Below are 14325 nucleotides of genomic sequence, written 5' to 3'. Positions count from 1 at the left end.
GGCTGCCTGATCCGTTTTAAACTGGACAGTCCAGTTCTGGGGGTACGTGCCTAGTAATTTTGATCACTGAAAACCAGACAACAGAGTTCTAGTTTTGATTACTCCATTTAAAAATAAATACCATGCATGTGTGGTTCTGTGCATATGTGAGCAGGTCCATACGTGAACAAACAATGTCCATGTGGCTCTGCATATGTATGAACAGGTCTTCTGCAACTCCAAGCAGTGCTTGTGTGGCTCTGTGCATGTGTGAGCAACAACAGCTTGCATTTATATAGCGCCTTTAAAGTAGTATAACGTCCCAAAGCACTTCAAGGGAGCGTTATCAAACAAACTTTGACAGCTCCTTCGCATGTACAAGGAGTGCTTGTGTGGTTCTGTACATGTATGAACAGGTCCTGGGCAAGTCCAAGCAGTCCATATGTGGCTCTGTACATGTGTGAGCAGGTCCTTTGCATGGCCATGCATGTATAACCAATGGCCGTGTGGCTCTATGCATGTGTGAGCAGGTCCTTTGCATGGCCATGCATGTATAACCAATGGCCGTGTGGCTCTGTACGTGTGTGAGCAGATCCATGCAGTGAATACCGAAAACATGGAAATTCTTCAGATTCTGTTGATACATGAACAATTGCTAATGTTTCAGGTGCAATGAATGAATCAGAAAGTACATGAAATACACAAATGATCCCTGCCCTTAGAGATGGAGTTTTTCTGTTTGTTAGTGTCTTTTATCCGATATGTAGATAAAATGGATGATTAGTCTGCGTGAAATGATTTTTGTTCTGGTCAGCTGGGTGTCTAACACACATGGTAGCCCCATCAATCATGCTTAAGCATACTGGGTAATCCACACAAATAAAATTTCTAATTGCCTGACATGGAGTGCACATTTCTTCCTAACTGGGCACACTCCTTGATCTAAAGTCAGAGGGCCAAAAATGTGTTTGTCCCGAAAACGAGTGGGGAAGCTCCAGGCAAATGTGTAAAATCCAATGGGAGCAGATAGCCGCTTTGGTGAAGTCCAGCAGTATAGCCTCAAGGACCGGGCAGTGCAGGAAGAAGTTTAATGACCTGACACGAGTGGTCAAGGTCAGTGAATTAATCATCAAATGCCATATCCCACCATCTGCACAATTAGCTTCACACACTGCTCAAGGCACCACACCCCCATCACTCACCTACCAACAATCTCTATCAAACACGACTCAAACCTCACATTCATAGCTTCACCTCACCCTCACACACCTACCACTACTGCAAGCCTCACACGCACATCTCACAGCTTGCACACACTGGCAGCTATTCAACCATGACAGGCACATCACCCAAACACATTACACCGCACTCACTGACACACTTCCCTTTCTCTTGCAGGAAAAGGTGGCACATAACAGACGCCAGCAGACCTTAACGGGTGGGGTACAGGCTCGCCTGCATCATCTCACCTCCTTGGAGGAGACGGTGCTGGCCATTGTTGGCAGGGGCATGGCTGAGCCTGTGGCCAGCGGCCAGGCTCAAAGAATACAAGATGCCTCATACGTAATCCTCCTCCTCATATCCCACTTCCCCTCATCCCACAATCTCTTCTGATTTACAAGCTGCACATGGTGTAAGTGTGCACCTCTTGCTTTCCCCCCCCCATTTCCACACCACAACCCTAACCTTTCAGATAGCCAAGAACTGACACCTGGCCAGGCACCGGTGGAGCAGCATGAACTAGAAGAGCACCAAGGCACTGATGATGAAGACACAGCACCGTCACTCGATTTAACACTCACAGCCACCAGCTCAGATACTGACACTCCGCATAGTTTAGAGAATAGGTAGAAGCGGGATCTACATGTGGTGAGACACCGGACACAAGTGGCCTGCAGCCAGGGCAGGGGGAAAGGGTAGCGCAGGTGCCAGCTCCCCGGAGGGCGAGGTCGCGCACGAGTTCTGTTGCAGAGGACTCGGATGAGGACTTTGATGGGGCGGCCTACAGAAGGATGCTGATGGGTATGCACAGTGAAATGCTTTGTGCATTGGCTGGCCTGCCAGAAAGCCTGAGTGCAGTGTCAGGGAGCATGGAGGAGTCTGGCACCAACCTTACACATGGCTTTGGGGTCGTTCAGCCCGACTGCCTGCCTCTCTTCCGTGGCCATGTTCGCTCCCGGGTGGCCCTGGAGATGGAGCAGGCAGTGTCCACCGGCACGCTTGAGTATTTCCGCGACCGGTGGGCGCCGCGGGGACTGGAGTGCATCATCAACCCGGCCAACACAATTTTAATTTGATTTGTTTAAGTTTCATTTAAAGTTTTATTAGTTACAGTCAAATTTGTTAAATGTACTGTTCAGAAGAGTACACATGGCTTTGGGGTCGTTCAGCCGGACTGCCTGCCTCTCTTCCGTGGCCACGTTCGCGCCCGGGTGGCCCTGGAGATGGAGCACGCGGTGTTCGCCGGCATGCTTGAGTATTTCCGCGACCGGTGGGCGCCGCGGGGACTGGAGTGCATCATCAACCCGGCCAACACAATTTTAATTTGATTTGTTTAAGTTTCATTTAAAGTTTTATTAGTTACAGTCAAATTTGTTAAACGTACTGTTCAGAAGAGTACACATGGCTTTGGGGTCATTCAGCCGGACTGCCTGCCTCTCTTCCGTGGCCACGTTCGCGCCCGGGTGGCCCTGGAGATGGAGCACGCGGTGTCCGCCTTCACGCTTGAGTACTTCCGTGACCGGTGGGCGCCGCGGGGACTGGAGTGCATTATCAATTCGGACAACCAAATTTTAATTTGATTTGTTAAGTTTTATTTAAAGTTTTATTAATTTACAGTCAATTTGTTTATGTACTTAATCAAAAGAGTACACATGGCTTTGTGCAGAGCTTGGAGCCAAAGATTTTCAGCATGGAAGTGATGGGCAACTCCATTAGTGCACTTGTGGACCCAACCATGGCGCAGCGTCTGATGGCCGATGTCTCAGCTTCCATTGCAGCACAAACACAAGCCACCCAACGTCTGAGTGCTGCAGCAGAAGCTCAGACTTGTGTCATCCAAGCTCAGACTGCTGCCATCGTGGCTGCATTTACCAGTTGGAAAGGGGCTTGCAGGGTGTCTCAGCAGTCCAGCAATCTGTCCTCCAACAGATTACTAGGATTGCTGAGGCGTCGCCCCAGGGGAGTGGCCGTGGTTCCTTGTTGCACGAACCTGCTTTCCTCTCTTACGATGACACCATTTGTCCTCCCACCACTGTCACTTCGCCAGTGCCCTTGATGTTGCCGGTCAGCCAGCCCAGACTGCTGCCGCCCATGCTAAGGTGATGCAGTTCGCAGCCAGGCCTTCTAGGCCCAGAGCTGCTCGAGGTCATCCTCAAGGCCATCTTCAGCCTCCCCCACTGAAAGTCAGCAGCCTTCCACCAGCCATGCTGGTAGCACTTTGTAGGAGCACTAGGCAAAGACATATTGAAAACAGGCAGTAAGGGAATGCACAAGGGTGATTAGTTGACTTTGTTATGTAATATTGGATGGATTGATGTATAAAGTTGGATTAGAATGTTTCAATTGTGGTGGCTTTTATTTCAGCATTGTGGCCAAGAGGATGATGTGATGTAGGTAACAGAGGAAAGGTAAGGTGTGGGACTATTGTTGAATTGGGTTTGCGTTCACTGGTACCGCAGCCTGATGAGTTGATCATGTACAGCCTGGGCAGAAAGGGGCTGTCTGGGTTGCCTCCCTTTCTCTTCCTCCTCTTCTGCTTCCTCCTCCTCATACGGTTGCCGTATGCCTGGTGGCAAGGGCTGTGCCCTCATGATGGCGAGGTTGTGGAGCAGCAGCAGATCACGATGAATCTTGAGACGAGCTCTGGTGAGTACTGCAGGGCTCCTCCAGAGGGGGTCAAGCAGCGGAGGCATCGTTTAAGGATGCCATTGGTCTGCTCTATCGGATCCCGTGTGGCAGCATGGCTTTTGTTTTATGCATACTGCCCACATGTGGGTGGGTTGCGCAGCGGAGTCATGAGCCAGGTGGTCAGTGGATAGCCCTTGTCGCCCAGTAGCCACCCTCTGGTTTGTCGTGGTGGCTCAAAGATTGAGTGAACAATGGACTGGCGATAAGCATCGTGACTGAGCAGTCGATGGTGCCCTGTACCACGGGGAAGCCCGCTATCCTGGCAAAGCCATGTGCACGCACCGCCTGCTTCTCTCTGCACAGAGAGAAAACAATCATGTCCCCTCTCCTGGCATAAAGAGTGGCTGTCACCTCTGTCAGCCCCTCCTCCTCCTCCATCTCTGAGCAGCTTGTCCTCTTCTTTGCTGCCTCTGCTCCATCTCCCCGTCATGCTGCAGGCCAAGGGGGATGACAATTACAGCACCCATGACTGGGAGCAAGTGGCCTGACCAGAACCCTCGAACTCAGAACCAAGGCCTTCTCCACTTGCAGCGCCACTCCATGTCACCTCACCAACTTTAAACAACTCTGGAAAACTCCAAACACTTCCACAAACGTACACAGAGCCAGTAGAAATTAATCAGCAACTAACGTTAGATTGTGGTGGCATTGGGGGGTCCTTGCTGCAGCTGAACGCATGTTCGTCTGTGCGAGGTTAAGACAGGGCGTTATCTCCAGCGTTGAGGACGAAAATGGCAGCGCTGGCCTCAAATCAACATTTGCACGCTAATTGACGTATCTGCACACGCAACATTCTTTCGGCACATGCTCCTAACGCCCGCCCTACTGCCCTCACCAAGATGGTGTCCGGCGCAGCACGCACCAGAAGTGCGCTTGCGCGCGGCGTGATCGCCATTTGTCACAAAAACGACACCCGTAACGCTGATAGCCGTATTTCTAGCCCAGAGAGTTTAGGTGTGGATTGACCAAATGAAGTGGTGCTGCTGGAATTTTACAGCTAAGACTGTGTACCGTACCTGTTGCCTTTTCAGGTTGGACCACCGTGCATCTTAAGGCACTGGTTTCCAGGGCTGAATGTTAAACTCTAGTGGTGTGATGGCTTTAGTTTAAACCATTTCCTTCTCCAGTCCGTGATGGTATTTGCCAACTGTTTAGTTTTAGAGCTTGAACTCGGGTTCTGATTACAATCGGACAATTACCAGCTGTTGCCCCGTTTCCATCGAGCAGCACGTCAGGAAGAAGAGGATTGTGCTGATAAGGAGGCTTTATTCAAATCGGAATGGAACAATGAGCTTCTCAGAGAAATAAGGTGTGACTAGAAGCAAAGTAACATCACCGGAGCACACAGTGTCAGCTGCCGTTTGGGAGGTTACTTTGTGTGAAAAAAGTGTGAGAATAGAAACAAAGACTGAAATAACGTGACTTAATGGAAAGTATTAATTATAGAACCAGAATGACTTGATAGTGTGCCGATATTAGTTACTCACTGGATAAGCTTGCTAAATAATTTGGAGAGCTACAAAAAGATTTAAAGGCAAGTATTCCGCTTAGCATGGGGAACATTTGCTCTGCTCGATCCTTGCAGCAACATCAATTCATTCACGAGGACCTCCTCTGTTTGGTATCTGTAGCAAAATCGTAAACGGGTCAACAAATCCACCGTGAACACTGCTTCAAATAGGATACAGGTTTAAACATGTACAAGACAAATTTACTAATGGTGCCAGGAAATTCTTCCCACAGTGATATGGAATTTCTGGGTAGGATAGTGGAGACAAAAATCCTCTAATCAATTAGAAACAATTGGATGCCGAGATGTGGGGACAGGGACTAGCATTATCTTGGTGGATAGATTGATTGATCTTCCTTATCTGGGTCTATCTTGCCCATAGCAATTCTTCCACCATGTATTAAAAGCAAATTGTACTCTTGCAAATAGACACTCTGAATAAGCTGATCGAGCCTACCTTCACCCTTTGTGCGCACAGCAATGAGGATAGTGCGGGTTATGTTGGACTGCGATGCTGGGTGTTGAACTGTGCAGGTGAATTCAGTGGAGCTGGTGCAGTTTTCGGTGGAGATGCTGAAGATTGCTGTGCGGTTGTAGGTTCCATCGGGGTTGGACCTGTTGCTTTCACTGGTAAGCTGGATGGTGAGGCAGGTTGGTTGGACACTCCTTGTGATAATATTTGGATAGAACCCGTAGGCTGAACATGTGACAGTAAGTGAAGGCGAAGAAGCAATTTCTTCAGAAGATGCAAGTAGCCAAAGAGCAGGACGAGCTGGTTATAAAATAAAGGGCAGAGCGATAGATTAGCAATGGAATCCGACTGACGTGAGATCAGTGTGCAACTGAACCATCCAGATTTCAAAGCTACTAAAAAAAGTTTATGATATCTTACACCAGTATTTCTAAACATAAAGATAGCTTTCTAGCAATCAATTACGATCTTTTTAAAGGATACCAAATATTTGCATATTTTCATTTTCACCCAATCGCTGATGTTTCTTCGTCTTTCGCAGTCTGGTAAACGACACTTCTGCATGTTAAATGTAATCTTTCCCTCCTTCCTGATATTGTTTTCCTCTTGGTCCTCGGACTCCATCCTCTCCCCCCCGCCCCGCCCCAGCCATCCTCTCCCCCCCCGCCCCGCCCCAGCCATCCTCTCCCCCCCGCCCCGCCCCAGCCATTCTCTCCCCCCCGCCCCGCCCCAGCCATCCTCTCCCCTCCCGCCCCGCCCCAGCCATCCTCTCCCCCCCCGCCCCGCCCCAGCCATCCTCTCCCCCCCGCCCTGCCCCAGCCATCCTCTCCCCGCCCGCCCCGCCCCAGCCATCCTCTCCCCGCCCGCCCACCCCGCCCCCAGCCATCCTCTCCCCCCCGCCCCGCCCCAGCCATCCTCTCCCCGCCCGCCCCGCCCCAGCCATCCTCTCCCCCCCCGCCCCGCCCCCAGCCATCCTCTCCCCCCCCGCCCCGCCCCAGCCATCCTCTCCCCCCCCGCCCCGCCCCCAGCCATCCTCTCCCCCCCCGCCCCGCCCCAGCCATCCTCTCCCCGCCCGCCCCGCCCCAGCCATCCTCTCCCCCCCGCCCTGCCCCAGCCATCCTCTCCCCGCCCGCCCCGCCCCAGCCATCCTCTCCCCCCCCGCCCCGCCCCCAGCCATCCTCTCCCCCCCCGCCCCGCCCCAGCCATCCTCTCCCCCCCCGCCCCGCCCCCAGCCATCCTCTCCCCCCCGCCCCGCCCCAGCCATCCTCTCCCCGCCCGCCCCGCCCCAGCCATCCTCTCCCCGCCCGCCCCGCCCCAGCCATCCTCTCCCCCCCTGCCCCGCCCCCAGCCATCCTCTCCCCCCCGCCCCGCCCCCAGCCATCCTCTCCCCCCCGCCCCGCCCCCAGCCATCCTCTCCCCCCCGCCCCGCCCCAGCCATCCTCTCCCCCCCCGCCCCGCCCCCAGCCATCCTCTCCCCCCCCGCCCCGCCCCAGCCATCCTCTCCCCGCCCGCCCCGCCCCAGCCATCCTCTCCCCGCCCGCCCACCCCGCCCCCAGCCATCCTCTCCCCCCCGCCCCGCCCCAGCCATCCTCTCCCCGCCCGCCCCGCCCCAGCCATCCTCTCCCCGCCCGCCCCGCCCCAGCCATCCTCTCCCCCCCCGCCCCGCCCCCAGCCATCCTCTCCCCCCCGCCCCGCCCCCAGCCATCCTCTCCCCCCCGCCCCGCCCCCAGCCATCCTCTCCCCCCCGCCCCGCCCCAGCCATCCTCTCCCCCCCCCGCCCCGCCCCCAGCCATCCTCTCCCCGCCCGACCCGCCCCAGCCATCCTCTCCCCCCCCGCCCCGCCCCCAGCCATCCTCTCCCCCCCCACCCCGCCCCCAGCCATCCTCTCCCCCCCGCCCCGCCCCAGCCATCCTCTCCCCCCCGCCCCGCCCCAGCCATCCTCTCCCCCTCCCGCCCCGCCCCCAGCCATCCTCTTCCCCCCCCACCCCGCCCCCAGCCATCCTCTCCCCCCCGCCCCGCCCCCAGCCATCCTCTCCCCGCCCGCCCCGCCCCCAGCCATCCTCTCCCCGCCCGCCCCGCCCCAGCCATCCTCTCCCCCCCCGCCCCGCCCCCAGCCATCCTCTCCCCCCCCACCCCGCCCCCAGCCATCCTCTCCCCCCCGCCCCGCCCCCAGCCATCCTCTCCCCCCCGCCCCGCCCCAGCCATCCTCTCCCCCCCGCCCCGCCCCAGCCATCCTCTCCCCCCCGCCCCGCCCCCAGCCATCCTCTCCCCCCCGCCCCGCCCCAGCCATCCTCTCCCCCCCCGCCCTGCCCCCAGCCATCCTCTCCCCGCCCGCCCCGCCCCCAGCCATCCTCTCCCCGCCCGCCCAGCCCATCCCCAGCCATCCTCTCCCCGCCCCCAGCCATCCTCTCCCCGCCCGCCCACCCCGCCCCCAGCCCATCCTGCCCCCAGCCATCCTCTCCCCCCCGCCCCGCCCCAGCCATCCTCTCCCCCCCCGCCCCGCCCCCAGCCATCCTCTCCCCGCCCGCCCCGCCCCCAGCCATCCTCTCCCCGCCCGCCCCGTCCCCAGCCATCCTCTCCCCGCCCCCAGCCATCCTCTCCCCCCCCGCCCCGCCCCGCCCCCAGCCATCCTCTCCCCGCCCCCAGCCATCCTCTCCCCCCTGCCCCCAGCCATCCTCTCCCCCCCGCCCCGCCCCAGCCATCCTCTCCCCCCCCGCCCCGCCCCCAGCCATCCTCTCCCCGCCCGCCCCGCCCCCAGCCATCCTCTCCCCGCCCGCCCACCCCGTCCCCAGCCATCCTCTCCCCGCCCGCCCACCCCGTCCCCAGCCATCCTCTCCCCGCCCGCCCACCCCGCCCCCAGCCATTCTTTCCCCGCCCGCCCACCCCGCCCCCAGCCATCCTCTCCCCGCCCGCCCACCCCATCCCCAGCCATCCTCTCCCCGCCCCCAGCCATCCTCTCCCCGCCCGCAGCCCACCCCGCCCCCAGCCATCCTCTCCCCGCCCGCCCCGCCCCCAGCCATCCTCTCCCCCCCCCGCCCCGCCCCCAGCCATCCTCTCCCCCCCGCCCCGCCCCAGCCATCCTCTCCCCCCCCGCCCCGCCCCCAGCCATCCTCTCCCCGCCCGCCCCGCCCCCAGCCATCCTCTCCCCCCCGCCCCGCCCCAGCCATCCTCTCCCCCCCCCGCCCCGCCCCCAGCCATCCTCTCCCCGCCCGCCCCGCCCCCAGCCATCCTCTCCCCCCCGCCCCGCCCCAGCCATCCTCTCCCCCCCGCCCCGCCCCCAGCCATCCTCTCCCCGCCCGCCCCGCCCCCAGCCATCCTCTCCCCGCCCGCCCCGCCCCCAGCCATCCTCTCCCCGCCCGCCCACCCCACCCCCAGCCATCCTCTCCCCCCCGCCCCGCCCCCAGCCATCCTCTCCCCGCCCGCCCCGCCCCCAGCCATCCTCTCCCCCCTGCCCCCAGCCATCCTCTCCCCCCCGCCCCGCCCCAGCCATCCTCTCCCCCCCCGCCCCGCCCCCAGCCATCCTCTCCCCGCCCGCCCCGCCCCCAGCCATCCTCTCCCCGCCCCCAGCCATCCTCTCCCCGCCCACCCCGCCCCCAGCCATCCTCTCCCCGCCCGCCCACCCCGCCCCCAGCCCACCCCGCCCCCAGCCATCCTTTCCCCGCCCGCCCACCCCGCCCCCAGCCATCCTTTCCCCGCCCGCCCCGCCCCCAGCCATCCTTTCCCCGCCCGCCCACCCACCCCGTCCCCAGCCATCCTCTCCCGCCCGCCCACCCACCCCGTCCCCAGCCATCCTCTCCCGCCCGCCCACCCACCCCGTCCCCAGCCATCCTCTCCCGCCCCCAGCCATCCTCTCCCCGCCCACCCACCCCGTCCCCAGCCATCCTCTCCCGCCCGCCCACCCACCCCGTCCCCAGCCATCCTCTCCCGCCCGCCCACCCACCCCGTCCCCAGCCATCCTCTCCCGCCCCCAGCCATCCTCTCCCGCCTGCCCACCCACCCCGTCCCCAGCCATCCTCTCCCGCCCGCCTGCCCACCCCGTCCCCAGCCATCCTCTCCCCGCCCCCAGCCATCCTCTCCCCGCCCGCCCACCCCATCCCCAGCCATCCTCTCCCCGCCCCCAGCCATCCTCTCCCCGCCCGCCCACCCCGTCCCCAGCCATCCTCTCCCCACCCCCAGCCATTCTCTCCCCGCCCGCCCACCCCATCCCCAGCCATCCTCTCCCCGCCCGCCCACCCCGTCCCCAGCCATCCTCTCCCTGCCCGCCCACCCCGTCCCCAGCCATCCTCTCCCACCCGCCCACCCGCCCGCCCACCCCGTCCCCAGCCATCCTCTCCCCGCCCGCCCACCCCGTCCTCAGCCATCCTCTCCCCGCCCGCCCACCCCGTCCCCAGCCATCCTCTCCCACCCCGTCCTCTCCCCGCCCGCCCACCCCGTCCCCAGCCATCCTCTCCTCGCCCACCCACCCACCCCGTCCCCAGCCATCCTCTCCCCGCCCACCCACCCCGTCCTCTCCCCGCCCGCCCACCCCGTCCTCTCCCCGCCCGCCCACCCCGTCCCCAGCCATCCTCTCCTCGCCCACCCACCCACCCCGTCCCCAGCCATCCTCTCCCCGCCCACCCACCCTGTCCCCAGCCATCCTCTCCCCGCCCACCCACCCACCCCGTCCCCAGCCATCCTCTCCCCACCCGCCCACCCCGTCCTCTCCCCGCCCGCCCACCCCGTCCTCTCCCCGCCCGCCCACCCCGTCCCCAGCCATCCTCTCCTCGCCCACCCACCCACCCCGTCCCCAGCCATCCTCTCCCCGCCCACCCACCCTGTCCCCAGCCATCCTCTCCCCGCCCACCCACCCACCCCGTCCCCAGCCATCCTCTCCCCGCCCACCCACCCCGTCCCCAGCCATCCTCTCCCCGCCCACCCACCCACCCCATCCATCCCCAGCCATCCTCTCCCCGCTGCTGTTTCCGCCCTGTCAGGACTGCCGCTGTTTTTTTTTTACCCTTTTCAGGCACTCTCCAGCCTAACCCCACTCCAGCATCTGTCGCCGTTTGCTTAATTTTCCGGTCACTCAACCACCCTTGCCTCTTGCCTCTGCCCCGTTGACTCCATGCTGCCCCCACCCACCACTCCTGGCCTCTTGCTGTTTCTTCTTCGGCTCTGTCAGCCTTTCTAAATTTGTTCTTTCCTCCTGCGGCCACAATCAACTGAACGAGTAAGTGATATACCACTCTCTGGTACACTAACAATATCACCAACAATTGCATCATGTCAGCTACATCAGATACCCGAACAGCTGTGATTTAAAACAATATTTCGGAGATTATTCTCAGTGTGTAAAGCAATGGATTGGTTAAACTGGGATGAATTGGATGAAAGTGATCTCTTTGGCTAGCTGTAATAGATACAGTTAGTTTGCAGCTGTCTCAACCCAGTTTTGAATGGGTGCAAGTCCACTTTCATTTTCCTCTGTCTGCAGGGCATAAAGGAACCAGTTGCATTTTGTAGATTTTGATGCAGTAGATTTAAAATTGGTGTTTGTGTCATGATTTTCCTCTCAGCTACTTCATTTTCAAATCTGCGAGATTAGCAGGAAAGAACTGGCCAAAAAACACTGGCCAAAAACAGTAAAGAGCTGGCCAAAAAACACTCCCCTTTATTAAGACAGCAAAGAGCTGGCCAAAAAACACTCCCCTTTATTAAGACAGTAAAGTGCCATTTAAATAGTTTAATGGCACAATTTGCACAAATCCAGCTGTGAAATGTGAAAATATCTGAATCAACAGGGAATGTGCAAAATGCGTTTCATGGGAACCATATTCAAAGCAGCCATGGCCTTCATGCGAGGACAGAAAGACTCACCTCTGCAGCAAAGCTCAACTGGTCTATAAGTTCAAAATAAAGCATTCCTGAACCATGACCAGATCCTTCCATCAATTCAAATCCTGATACAACACCATTGTTAGTCAGGACTCTGACCTGACCCAGCTGTAAGGCTTGACTCTGCTGTCAGTCCAGACCCTAATCTGCCTTCTCTCTCAGCTGATGTCACTGTCAGCCTGAATGGATCTCAGTGTCAGCCTGGACCCCAGCACAACCACTCTGTCCACTGGGACCCCAATGTGACCCTGTCTTTAACCCAGACCACATCCCGACCCCACTGTCGGAACCCTAACTCTACTCTATCAGCCCTTCCTGACTGCTGTTTGATTTGGGCTAAACTAAGCTTGCTTTGTTTTTCACAGCAGTAAAAGCTACCAATAAAATTAAATCCATAATAATGAGATAAATATAGCTTAGAAATATAACTACATAGAAAACCTCAAGTTATCACTGTAATTCATGGTAATGCTACCTTCCAATTTACCATAAATGCCAACATCCAACGGATATGCAAAAGTAATGCACAGAAAGAACAATATTCTTAGTGATACTGCAGCTCATTAATTAAAATGCTTAGTTAAGTAAATGCACCATTAGTTGCAATAATAACACAGTAAATATTGAAAAAAAATACAGACAAGAAATCATGAGCATTTAAAAAAGAATAGTTCATCTGTTGATTTAATTTGTACTATTGGATTTCCTTATTAATGTCAGAATCAAAGTAGATCTAGGGGAAAATAATTAAACATCCACAGTGTAACATTAGGGTATTTTAGAAAAAGTAAAATAACGATAACAATTATATTGTTAAAAAGCAATACTTTAAAGCAGCTACTGTTATCAGTAATACATTGTGTATCCAACAGTGACTTTTCTTCTTAAAAATTGCTGCTATACCATAGTTTGAAAACCAATAAATAAGTAGGTAGCACAACACGCAGCCCATCTTTCTCTTAATATAACACTGTATTTACTGCACTGCTGAGTAAACTGACATTCCTGGTATTTTTTATGTTTTGTTTGGGATTTTCATTATTAAACAGTACCATGCGTTAGAATCTACAATTTGTACCTGTTACTTAACTAATCTTTAATCAGCACAGAATGAATCCACCTGTTAAGAATGTGATGGGGACAATGTGTACAGTTCTTGCAGATATTTCATTTTCATGGATAATTATGAAACCCCATGAGCCATCTTTAAAAATGACATCACCTTGGGGAAAAATGTTGCAATTTATCCTCCTTTCAATGTCTGTGTGGAGTTTGCACATTCTCCCCGTGTTTGCATGGGTTTCCTCCGGGTGCTCCGGTTTCCTCCCACAGTCCAAAGATGTGCGGGTTAGGTTGATTGGCTATGATAAATTGACCCTTAGTGTTAGGGGGATTAAATACGTGGGGTTACGGGGATAGGATGGGATATGTGTTGGTGTAGGAGTTACGGGGATCGGGTGGGATATGTGTCGGTGCAGGCTCGATGGGCCGAAATGACCTCTATCTGCACTGTGGGGTTTCTGTGATTCTGTGAATGTACTGCAAAGGAAATGACCTTTGTTCTAAAATATACCAGAACATTAAAACAAAAAACTGTGGCTGCAGGAAATCTGATGAAGAGTTATGCTTGAAACATTAACTTGTCACATCTTGCCATAGATGCTGTGCCTGACCTGCTGAGTGTTTCCAGCATTTTCTGACTTTAGAAAGTTGTTAGGCCCAACTAATAAGGTAAAGAGATGAGTAATTTCATTACTGTATATACAATGTGCTAAGAGGGAGTATGAGGGAAAAAAATGTTTTAAATCAAAAGGAAGAGTAAAGTTTTTTACTAGTATATCAGTAAAAAGTGAGACAAAACCCACAGAGAGGATTGTAGATGATGATCAAAAAATAGCAGGGATATGTAATATGTACTTCATGCCTGTCTTTACTAAAGCGAGGGTTGAGAACAAGATGAGTGATATTATGATGGATTTGTAGAACAACTAAACTTATTTCATTAGCCCAAGTTGAGGAATGCTAGCTGTTTCTACGTAGAATAGCCTTTAAGCAGTCAAACAACATTTTGCTTCAGTTACTCCCAATATTTTAAGCGTGGGAGGAAAATTATGGACATTGGTTAGTATTGGGAAAAAGTATGTTTTTTCGCATGCTCAGAGTTTTCCTCACCGCTTTATTCATATCAATTCTGTTAAAGTTAGTCCATTGAGAAAAGTATGATTCATTTTTACGGCAGAGTAGAAGGAATTTTAATCTATATATAATGATTTGATGCTGATACTGGTTGCCAGTATTCCATTCTCCAGCATTGTTATTTCAATTATTGGTGAACACAACAGGCCTCACCTGTTAAGTCTGTGAATTATTTAGTTAATTAAGACACAGACTAATGAGTAACAATAAAAACAGGTCTTTACTGGTTGGAGGTAGGGACTATACTGAATACAAGATTACTGCACAGTGCTTATATACCGGTGTGTTCACCCCCGGTATTACGTCTACAGCAGCCTGAGAAAGTAGTGCATCTCTTAAGGTGGAACAGGCTTAAGCTCTCTTAAGGTGGAACAGGTTACATACA

General features: G+C 55.9%; 1 protein-coding gene across 1 annotated transcript in view; it reads right to left on the bottom strand.

Annotated features, from left to right (window-relative positions):
- Positions 1 to 14325, bottom strand: part of LOC147105829 (uncharacterized) — a 36395-nt gene that overhangs the window by 17617 nt on the left and 4453 nt on the right. Inside the window, exon 2 of the mRNA XM_086010945.1 lies at positions 5856 to 6170. Coding sequence (XP_085867071.1) covers positions 5856 to 6170 — 315 coding nt within the window. The remainder of the gene's footprint in view (positions 1 to 5855; positions 6171 to 14325) is intronic.

The sequence above is a fragment of the Somniosus microcephalus genome, chromosome 17 (genome assembly GCF_052327205.1).
Source record: "Somniosus microcephalus isolate GS21.2 chromosome 17, FLI_Smic_1.0, whole genome shotgun sequence".
Lineage (NCBI taxonomy): Eukaryota > Metazoa > Chordata > Chondrichthyes > Squaliformes > Somniosidae > Somniosus > Somniosus microcephalus.
The sequence above is the reverse complement of the archived record's forward strand: the minus strand, read 5'-3'. Positions and strand labels throughout refer to the sequence as shown.